The 12,142-nt window shown below is 34.0% G+C and overlaps 1 protein-coding gene across 5 annotated transcripts in view; it reads left to right on the forward strand.

The window, feature by feature from the left end:
- LOC125661591 (receptor-type tyrosine-protein phosphatase alpha-like) overlaps positions 1-12,142 on the forward strand; it is a 95,585-nt gene that overhangs the window by 46,344 nt on the left and 37,099 nt on the right. For 2 of the 5 annotated variants that reach the window (XM_056146961.1, XM_056146962.1), the window contains exons 2-6: positions 2,199-2,426; positions 6,576-6,830; positions 7,375-7,512; positions 9,054-9,191; positions 11,837-11,971. The exons of the other annotated variants lie outside the window; for them this stretch is intronic. In XM_056146961.1, the coding sequence (XP_056002936.1) occupies positions 2,199-2,426; positions 6,576-6,830; positions 7,375-7,512; positions 9,054-9,191; positions 11,837-11,971 (894 nt within the window). The remainder of the gene's footprint in view (positions 1-2,198; positions 2,427-6,575; positions 6,831-7,374; positions 7,513-9,053; positions 9,192-11,836; positions 11,972-12,142) is intronic. 5 annotated transcript variants of the gene reach the window in all.

A 12,142-nucleotide genomic window follows, 5' to 3' on the forward strand; every position in this document is an offset into this window, starting at 1 on the left:
GGATTCGTATGCAAAATGTTCACATTCATGAGGAAATGGCTCTCATTTAAATTTGTAAAGTAAAGATGTCGAAAGCAAAAACCATTGGAAATGCAAGTATTTTATGTGGTCCTATCCTAGCTCTACGTCACAACCAAAAGTAAATGCGGAACCACGCTTCCGTTTTCTGAAATGTGGTATTTTAACGATATCGGTTTTAGTTTTAGATGGTGATATTATCCTGTGCCCTCTTATCACCTGTGATCAATTTTAAGTTGAAATTTTGTTAAAAAAGAAAAGTTAATGGCAACTCAAGTTTTAGAAAAAAAATCGGTGGGAATACAAAGATTAAATAAACGACATTTCGACATAAGAGAACGTGTCAAATGTATTGTAGATGTTTGCGAGGCATTCAATTGCAATGTTCATTGACTATCCATGTATGTGAAAATTTTATCATGATTTGAGTTAATGCACTCGTTCTCCAAACTATAGAATTAACGGGCGTCGGAAAGTATTTATCATTAGGGAGACCAATTAGAAAGAGAAGTAGAGGGGTACTACTAATTCAGATCTTCCTCGTATCAATATAATATTTCTTTTTTGTTACTAACCTTACACAACATGAAACTGCACTAATGTATTTGGTTTAGCAGATATCTACACGATGTATCACTGGACGTTATCCTCAGTTCTAGAATTGAAGGAAATGTGTCCGAGTATTAGTTGTTCTGGAGTTGAGAGAACACACTCCCTCATTCATCTCATCGAAAGAATGCTTAGGATATTTGAAATAAATTGGTTAATCAATACCTCTTCTACAAGCTCCTCACCTTGTGTTTCCGGGGGAGCATATTTCCCTTCTCTATAATGATTTTGTATTCTTTATAGAATTTATGATATTGATCACTACACCTTTTTAAGTTGACATTTTCACAGGAAATATTCAGTTTTACATATCAATTCAACAGAACGCGTTCAGAATGTACCTCTTTCGGTCTTTTTTAAATCCTGAAACCGCCACTTCCGGGGAGTTAAGGGGTACCTCCTTCTGTAACCCCCCCCCCCCTCCCCGCCCCTTTCCCACTTCGTGTCTCAGTGAAGTCTTTAGCATCATATCTTCACTCCTTACTTCTAAAGCCTTAATCCGACATAGAATTTTTTGTGTTCATAATATGTTTTTGCATTTAGTCTTCATACTGATCCTGCACAAAAGAGCCTTCAGGTCACATGCAATGCTAGATATTTAAACAGAAAATATAAGAATATTGCCGATATATGATGTTTCATACTTTGATTCAATTCAACGGGTGACAATTGTATATATATGAGTAGCGGAAATGTAAGGTAATTCTACACGAAACTATTCCCGTGTTTTTGCGCCTCCGAGGGTGGCATTACCGTATTATCTCATGGATATTCATAAGAAAGTATCTTTCATCCGTAATATCCCACCTGATAATAGTCTCTGTAGGTGACCAGTAAGTCTCTATCCACACAGTGGAAAATGTCCGGATTGATTAGTTAGTCTGTTTTCACTTGTAAGAAGGGCGAACATTGTTCTATGAAAGTGTGTCTTAATTTCTTACCTGAAAAATGATTCAATCAAATTAAACATTGAATTCCACCCAAAAGAAACGTACCCTGCTTCCTTCCCGGGGGGGGGGGGGGGGGGCTGGACATGTTTATATGACCCAAGAAGCCGGATTCAGTGTTCACGGTGGGCGATATTGTAATCAGGATCCTCATCGCTAATTGTCCGAGAAACCGACAAAGCAGCACATATCTCGAGATGATTCTGGGGACGTTTCTATAATTAGCGCATACATGTAACACGACAATCAGTTTAGATTACATTATGAACATACTTTACTATTTCATTTTGCAATTGTATAACATTTATCTTAAAAGTAATTCACCAACACATCGATCGCTGCTTGCAGTGGGTACAGTATATTACACAAAGACTTTTATCCTGTTTTCCCAGACAGCATTGCTTTTCGAGAGAAATGTTTGCAGTTGGCATACACGCTTATTGGGAAGTGATGTGGATGAATAATTTTGATTCGTTCTCGACGTAATTATATCCGTTAAGTTCAAACTTTCTTTTAAAACTACAGGAAATTAAAATACCTCTGTTGTAATTATGAATTCATTATAGGCGTATTCGCTGGAACTGTGTTTTACTGTAATATTTCTAGAATCATTATCTTTTTTAGACAACGTTGCTTTGGGAAAAACTGCAAAACAGTTGAATCCATATCCCAATAAACCATGGGGAGCGGAACGAGCAGTGGACGGACTGAAATCAAAATTTACAGCTACAGGAAGACAGTGTACGATATCCAACAATTATAAACAAAGAGCGAAGTGGTGGGTGGATCTAGGAGGTGTCCTCAGTATACGTCACATAACTATATACTACAGGACGGACAATTCAGCCTGGGGTAAAACAAATCGTCAACTAGTCTTTTGAAGTAAAAAATGAATATCGAACGGCATAATTGCATGCGTGGGACTAAAATTCCAAAATACAACAGCACCTTTCTAATTGTTTTTCAAATACTATCATACGTTTACCATCAATGAGGAACACGGTTAATCATTGTGTTCCCTGCAAAGTTGTCCATGTCTATCCGTCTATCACACACCCTACAACTTGATGAAACTACAAGAGATATATCATATCGTGGTTTTTTTTTAAATTTACTGGATGGGCTTGAAATGTCACATTGTAATTTACTTGGTGGGTGTAAATGCAGGAAATAGTTGTCGTATTGTAACGTTTGTATTTACACCCATCCAGTACAATACGACAATTGCACCCACCCTTTAAGTTAAACAAATCCCAATACGACAATTACATAGCATATTTGTGGTATGTAAATTTCTTAATTGGGTGTCATGTAATATATACATTTATACTGACCACTGGTATCATCACATTAAATGTAATACATTTATATAAAGTACGGATATCAAAGCATGTAATACATATAAAGTGTATATACATTTATACTGACCACTGACATCATCACATCTGATATATATTTATCTATATTAAATACCAATTGATATCATCACATGTAATATAAACATTTAAATTAAACAGATATCATCACGTGTAGTATACAAATTTATACTGACCACTGCTATCATCACATGCAATATATATATATAATATTCATTCTGATCACTGATATCATCCCATATAATATATATATATATATATATATATATATATATATATATATATATATTCTAATCCCTGATATTGTTGTCACATGTAATATATATATATATTTATTCTGATAACTGATATCACTGAGATCACTGGTAAATTTCATTTTTACCTATTAGATCAATGACTTATGAACACGTTAGAATACCATATTTTACTTCGGAAATAAAAGAAAAAGATGCAACAATTGTCTATTTCTATACATTCAATCCGAGTGTCGCTAAAATACATGTGCAATTTGTATATTACAGGCCTCTTCCCAAAGACAGGTGTTAGATAAACCTATACATTTAAAATGATTTTTGAAAATAAACTCTTCGCAAGGCAAGACTGAAACATTTTCGGGCGGGGAAGGGGGTTGTGAACGATCTCCACGAAACGGTAGGCATGACCTGCAGGCTTTGGTTTTTTGTTTGGGGGGGGGGGGTTATTTGGTTCTTCCTGGGGTTATTTAAAAAAAGGAAATAGTTTCAATATAATGGTAGTATTCTAGATATTTTTAAATTTAATTGAGACAGAAATGACAATGACAATGATCCATTTTACAATGGTTGCGACGCGGTAAAATTAATTTTTACTTATTAGCTCAATGACATGTGAACACGTTGGATTAAAAACAAATTCTTTTATTCGGAAATAATAGAAAAAGATGCAAAAATTGTAAAGTCATGGAATATTGATTATTCATATTCTATTGAGCCATTGCTCTGTTAAATTTATTGAAATGGTCGCGTCTGTTTTCCTATTTTTGTACATTCAATCTGAGTGTCGTTAAAACATATGTGGACTTTGTATATTCCAGACCTCTTCTCAAAGATAAATGTTGAATGAAGCTATACAATTTATCTGCGTGTATGACAATAGAAAAAAAAATATTAGAAAAAAAACGTTTCGTCAGGCAAGACTGAAACATATTCTCGGGCGCGGATGGGGAGGGGTGTACCTACATGTAGATCTAGACATTAGGCAGCCGATATGATCCTTGCACCTTGGACAAGAAGGAAAAATACAAAACAAAAAGAAACAATCAAAATATGATTGAGAAAGAAATCAAATATATAGATTAATAGATAGAATAAATGATGACTAACTACAGTGATGATCAACAGATTCGTCGACTATGTATACGTGTATGCGAGCGGATCTAACATTATCATTTGAATTAGATTGTTGTATTTGCCTCATTTTCAATCCTAAAGAAAACTGCATTTATTTCTGAGGGACGAACAATAATAGATACATCTTTTTTCATATTCCATTTGCCCCCGCCAATTTTGTAATCAGTGTAATAGATATTAAGCGGAAGTACCACTGCTGAACATTATGTCATATCACGTGATCGACATGGCTAAATGCAAAAAAATCCTGGAGTACCGGATGAACTCGAAACGTCCCTATATATTTTTTTGTAAATCATTATCTTCGTACCTCACGACTTAATTTCTAAATCTTCTTGTCGATCAATTTAATTCCAACATGAGCTCGAATTGTTTTGTAAAATGATAGCATCAATGGGACATCACAACACCATAGTAATATGAACACTGACACCTCAATGGCAGTCTAACCTCGGTTTAAAACATACACCATAATACCAGTCTGTTTAATCAAATCTAATTGTAAGAAATTTCATATTATACGAATATATATTACACTATTACACTTTTTAAGATAATTATAGAGTACAATTACTAAAACAGATTTTGTTCTTTAGCTTCTTAATTTGGCTCACTTTTATATACAAAATATCATTTCCCATCAAGTATGCAAACGTATGTGTTATTGTGCACGTACTAATTTAAGAAGTTACTTAATATAACGTCCAAGCAATTTCATAATTACGTATAAAATATATGGCTTTTAATATGCGAAATGTTGTTACTGCTGATTTCTTGCCATTACGACATTTCAAAGTCGACATTTTTCTTGACGTTTTGTACTGTATAGACCAAATATGCAGGTTTTATCATTATTTTGCACCTTAATTTCATTTGGCTTCTTGACGAAACAAAACACTATTCATGATGAATCTTAACAACATCACATGTATAATGACAATTCATATTCTGCAGTAAATATTTACATGGAGGAACGTTACTAGTTCCATACAAAAGGAGATAGTTTCGTTAGGGAGCAAAATCGGCACTGTCTACAAATTTGACCAAATTAAATCCATAACATGTCTACAATATGCCATTGTCAGAACACATCAATTTTCCTTATGTCTCATGTCGTTTTCTTGTAAGCGTTAATTAAATATTGCGTTGTTTCTAAGAAGAAAAAAAACCGCAAATAACGACATGACGTTGACGTTTATGAACAACATCTTGGAAAGCAAAAAAGGACTACTTCAAAAATTATCCGATCCTAACCGAAATAGAAAGAAATCTAGAAAATAAAATATAATTTTGTTTGCTTCTAACCTGGGATTAAAACCTAAGCTAAACCATGCTTCTCTAACCTATCATCACCAATTACTGCAGAAAATGGGCGAATTTTGGCTGGATTTATGCACAAAGAGATTGAATGTGAGCTCTTATTTATGCATCTTTATTTTAATTTTTCAAAAAAAAAGTATTACAATATTTTTGCGTCTGGTGTATTTTGCACGCGTCTTCCATATTTGATCGACAGGCACACTTTATTTGTACACTTTTATACAAATTGAGACAAGATTGGATGTATAACTGTGCGTCATAGCTGGCCTACTTCATTTGATTCTGCCGGGTCGCCGTCTATGCACATTTTAATGCCTTAAACTGGATTTTTCATAAACTGATAATTTAAAAATGTAATTATCAATATATTATATCATTTTGGTTGCTGAAACAATAATAAGTACATTAAATTGTGATTAATTTTCTTATATCCTCGTACAATTCGTTGCTATGCGTTATGGTGATCCGCCTGCAAACGTTAAAATCAGACGACTGATTAGATTTAAAGAGAAAAAGAAATTGGCCACAGCCAAGGGCATAACGAAACATACATAAGTATTTCTTTTGAAGATAATCTATATCTAGCTACTGCCTTTTTCTGGCCCATGCATGAGGCCATATGGAAATTTCTCCTTAAAGGTAGAAAAAGTGACGAAAATTGTCCATTTTCCAGATCCCGGAGAAGTTTGAAGAATACACAACATTACAAAGAGACCAAGATCCGCCGATATTCTTATATATATATATAGATACTTGTGATCACCAACTTCATGTATATCCATGATTTGTATTGATAATTGTTCTTCATTTTTTGAATTATTTTACAGGACCTAGCTCTTTGAAATTGCGATAGATGATAGCAAAAAGACATTATAAACATTCAATCTCCTCATGCTGAATACTTAAGGTTTTTTCAGATTTCAATAACGGTTACACCGCTCGATTCCTTGGTTTCTCGGTATACATATCGAATACAACCAACAAAGATGACGGGGTGCTGTGTTTTAAAGACACGATGTACACCAAAGCCACAATACCAAACCCGACAAACATAACATGTCCTAGACACGGACGTTACGTCATTTATTACAACGAGAGACTACAGAATGTCACTTATCCTGATGGATATTCTCAGTACGCATACAACGAACTCTGTGAATTTGAAGTTTACGGTAAGTAAACACTAATTATGTAAGCACGTTTTTTTTTAAATTAACAAACAGACGTGTGGTTATAACTATATAATAAGTTAATGTAAAACGACATTAGAAACAAATATATTTTCTCTTTGTCAGTTCTTATCAATTTAGTATGATAAAATATTTCTTCACTGTTATATTGATTCAAAACTGCGTACAAGGTTCACAAACACATAAAGAAAACAAATATTTCCACATATTGTGGTCAATATGAGATACCGGTAGTAATGGTTGGATATTTTCGGAAACATCCTGAGTTTTTTTTTTGTTTTGTTTTTTTTTTGTTGCTTTTTTGTTGATTTTTTTTGCACGCAATGATTGATTGCTGTAATCGAGATTTTATAATCCAGAAAATAGAGAATATTTTGTAATGAGTTCAACACTTTATTGTAAACAAAAACTCAAAGATTTCAAGATGAATTTTCACTTTTTTTCTTTTTAATCTATTTTATTGAATATGTTATGGAAGTCATGTTTTACACATCTCCTTGATAATAAATCTATCAATCAATTGTAGGTTGTCCAAAATCAGGCGTATATGGAGAAAACTGCGATAAACCGTGTTCCAAGAACTGTCAGGAGAGCCACTGTAACATAGTGAACGGAACATGTCTGGGGTGTATTCCGGGCTACAAGGGGTCGTTCTGTGATCAGCGTGAGTTTTGTTACATGTTTAACCCTGCTTTAAAATTGTATTTCATCGCAAATCGAAGAATTTGATCATTTTGAAAACCAGCGTATGCATATTAACGGTTATAAGGACTGTATCCATATGCTGATTGTTGTATCTCTATAAGAATGGTTTCTTCTTGTACCTTTCTTCTATTCCATACATTTCTTCTAAATATAAATACAATTTTGTTCTGATAGCATAGATAGATTCAGTAATCAATGCGTAGCCAATCCAAATCATGAAACTAAAAATCATTCGCAATTTTTATATTGGACTGTATACTTGAGTAGAGTGGGTTAAAGAAAAACTTAAAAACACATGGATATACAAAAACTGTGTTCCCTAGACTCAGGCCAATAAAAAGTCAACATTTGAAACCGATACAAACAATTCATAGAATTACTTTCATTACATCAGTGTCACATCACTATAATTGATCAAGATATTAATGTATGCTTAGAACATACACTCCACACTGTCTAATCGGACACTTGTATAATTCGACACCTGTATAATCCAACACAATGGATATTTTACCTCCTAGTTAGAGGCAAAAGGCCAACATTAAGAAAAGTGATTTTTCACGTGGTATAAATTTTTTCATCCCGATCGTTACAATTCATTATTTTATAAGGATTGTGTTTAAAAATGTGTATTGGTGAAATGTTATTATATTGGTTGTAACAAAATATCAAACGAGAAACGTCTGAGCGCAAAGGCGTTCAATATGAATACATCTAGCCGATCATTTAGCACTCATTGATTTGTTACAATCATAAACATACAAAAACATCTCGATAGAATAACTCGAGGAGCAATCCCTTCTTTCATAATTGAAGTACCTCACATTTCTCTATTTACAAAACGTTTAAAGAATGAATGTACAGGTGTAGAAATGCCTAATTAGACGAAAAAGATAAATTTTATTTAAATGTGTATATTCAAAAAGTATCAGTTTTTGAGAAAGGCTTTCTTTCGTTCAGTATATGCAAATATAAGATATGAATCAAAATGACAAACCACAAGAGATAGAAAGATTTGTTTACGCAATCATAACGCTATGCATACATGTACGTAAGTTAAAAAGAAATGTATATTTTACAATTTTGAAAGCTACAGTGACGTACAGGCCTAGATGTATATACATTTGATATTCATATTTGTGGATATGGATTGGTGTATTAACATGTCAGTATCATTATCATGATTTCTTATTGACAATGATAATGCCTGAGAGAGAGAGAGAGAGAGAGAGAGAGAGAGAGAGAGAGAGAGAGAGAGAGAGAGAGAGAGAGAGAGATTCCTTTGTTGAAAAATGGTGTTATCTCGTGAATCCAACAGACATAGCTATCATTGTATATTCATTTTAAATGGTGACTATTGCAGTTTCACACTATATATCTATGGTGTAATTGTATATCATAATTATACACAATGAATGTAATACTTTAGAGTTTAAAGATCGCTACCACACATAACATGATTTCCAATTCTCCATGATTAACATGAAATATATCTTACAGCCTGTAATGATAATAAATACGACCTGGAGTGTAAACAGAACTGCGGTAACTGTAGCGATGGGTTACAGTGCAATCACGTGAACGGAAGTTGTCCAAACGGATGTGACGCCGGAGCTCAAGGCGATAGATGTGATGAAGGTAAGAAAATATGTAGAATATGTATAGCTAAGGGAATTTTTTAACACATAGTGCACATAACTTAGAACATCAGATGCGTTGGAAGATGCACTACTTCGCTATTTTCTTAATATTGATTTTAACATATTTTACCATTTTTTAAATTGAGGCTGGCTATTGACAATCAAGTTGATGTTACAGAGGGTTTTAACAGTCTCGTCTAAAGTCAGCATTTTGCAAATTTTATTATCAATATGCAACGATCTAGCTTACCAGTACAACCTGTGATTGGGTCAGATGCTGTCTGACGTTTTTTAAACCAATTGTTAAGCCGTCGATTATACACTGATTTTGTCTATGGATTACTCCGTTTACCTGATGAAGATATAGGTCTCACGGCGGATGTGGACGATCAACAGGTTATCTGGTTACTCCTCTTAGGCACCTGATCCCACCTGTCGTACATCCAAGGATCCGTGTTTGTCCAAATTATCAATTTATATTTCTTATAGGAGTAATGAGATTGATCACTGTTCGCTATATTCACCTATTCATTGTATATTTAATCAATTTACAAAAGATTGGTAATAGAAAGTAACAGGATGGGAGAAAATGCAATGTGACCATCCCCCGGAACTGACAGGTGAAAATGCTTGCCGGGGATAAAGATCCTGAGTTGATATCTTCAGGTGTGAAGACATTTGAGGAGGGAGGGATGTAGCGGTCACCCGGCTCGATCGCCGGTGGCCAATTAGCTCAGTTGGTAGAGCACCCGACTAGAGATTCAGTAGGTCCGGGTTGGAATCCCAGCCTGGTCCGTTGCATTTTCTCCCTTCCTGTTACACTTCAAAAATATACAAAGTACTTGCAAAATTAACAATATACTAACTTAAACCAACTTTACACAACAAATTCAACAATAAACTGCGAGTGAAAACGTTTCGAAGATGTATACATGAATATAAATGAAATTAATATCAATAAAGAAGTAGATAAGCTTACTTCAGGTGTGCTAAAGTAGAATCTGTCTAAAGCAGTATAAACTGAATATGATACAATGTTGAGAAGTACCAGCTATATGTACTTGATGCCTGTTACTCGTACCTGCTACGTCCAAATCAAAGACCACAAACCAGTTGGAATGCTAGTATTTAAAAATAGACCTTGCTTAGTCCGCAATTTAAAACCTGATTTAGACGTACGGGTGAAAGTTTGAGATACAACTATTTATTTACCTGAATACCAAATTGTTTATGAATGAACAGAAAGTAGTTTGGACTTAAAGTTTGACAAATACACACCTAAATTTTTTAACCGAAAACGTTTGCATATCACGACTGAAAATTATTACAACTGCTGTACGCAGAAAATTAATATTTACTCTTTCTTTATATGTACATCATTTACAAATTTGATGCATACCCACGTCGTCGCGCTGAAAACATCAGATTATACATTAACCGACGTGTATTCGTTCAATAAACCTGGAAATATCCTAACGGTATGGGAACAACTTGGCTACGTGTATCTATCGACGGTCTCATTGGGATCTGGATTAGAATAGGTTCTCGGTACCCCTTGTTTGTCGTATCAGGCAACTAAATTGGCCAGTCATTCGAATGAGACCGCAAAAATCAAGGCCCCGTGTCACAACAAATGTGGCACGACAAAGATCCCTCCCATCTCAAAGACCACAAGTGCTGACCATAGGCCTAAATTTTACAGCCGTCGCCGACAATGGTGACGTCTCCATGTGAGTGAAAAATTCTCGAGATGGGTGTCCAACAATATACAATCAACCAATCAATCTAATCTATTGAAAGAAACTAAAGTTTTGAGGGTACTAGAGATGGCTCACTCTGACCACAGCCATATTAAACCAGAATACGATATCAACGCAGTTTTACAAGAAACACTTCACAAATACAAAATAGTCTTTATGTTACGGGAAATCATTGTATATCTTCCCCCCTCCCGATAAGCAGATTTGGTGGAAAGTATATTAGAATTAGAATTTAAAATTAGAAAAGAAACTTTTCACTCCCATAGTATCATTTCAACCGCAAAATTCAAATATCATTTCATTTTTTAAGTGTTTAAATAAATCAGACACATGTATATACATGTACCTTAGGTATATAAAAAAAAAGCATATCTACTGAGGTTACCTGCGAGTAATGTAGCGTTTATTGCAGAGGTGGGTTTTCATAACGTGTACTGGATTTCATACATGCATGGTAAATTAACAAAATATCTACAACAATTATTGTCCAGTACTACTTTTGAATATTTCTCCAACAGAGAGCGGTTAACATTAACATACATGTAGAGGTAATTCAGTGTTAAACTAAAAGTCCCAACATTTTAATATCAACTGATCATGAAGATTAATCTATACAAAATATCGTGTTTTCAATTAGAAGCTTTCACTTTGGTTTTGGTTTATTAATCTAATAAAAATTAATGAGTTCCATGAATTAATTTGTATTTCGGAAAGAATTCCAACACACAAACAAAACCGCCCATTGAATTAGGTTACTCGATGTCAGTGAAATGCATGTACCAAAGTTGATTTGTGCTTTTCCTTTCTGAAATTGTGTATTCATATACTTTGTACAAAATGCTGCAAGACGTCAATTGATTATATAATATGTTTTTTCTGACAGAATGTCCTGGTGGTTTGTATGGAAAGAATTGTGTTACACCATGCAATCCAAATTGTAGAGGTCATTGTAATAGATTTAATGGCCGGTGCGAGTCTGGTTGTAATCTGGGATGGAAAGGAACAGCCTGTGAGAAAGGTAACGTTTTTATTTCAGTTTATTTCAATATATGCATTTTTATTATACACATGTATGTAATAGAACAACATTTAAAAATGTTTGCGCATTATTAATGGCAAAAAAAGACAAAATTATTGTGGAAAATATCTTGTTTTGTTTTTCATCATAGAGTTTGATTAATCAGAAAAA

This window comes from Ostrea edulis, chromosome 8, assembly GCF_947568905.1.
Source record: "Ostrea edulis chromosome 8, xbOstEdul1.1, whole genome shotgun sequence".
NCBI classification, from domain to species: Eukaryota; Metazoa; Mollusca; class Bivalvia; order Ostreida; family Ostreidae; genus Ostrea; species Ostrea edulis.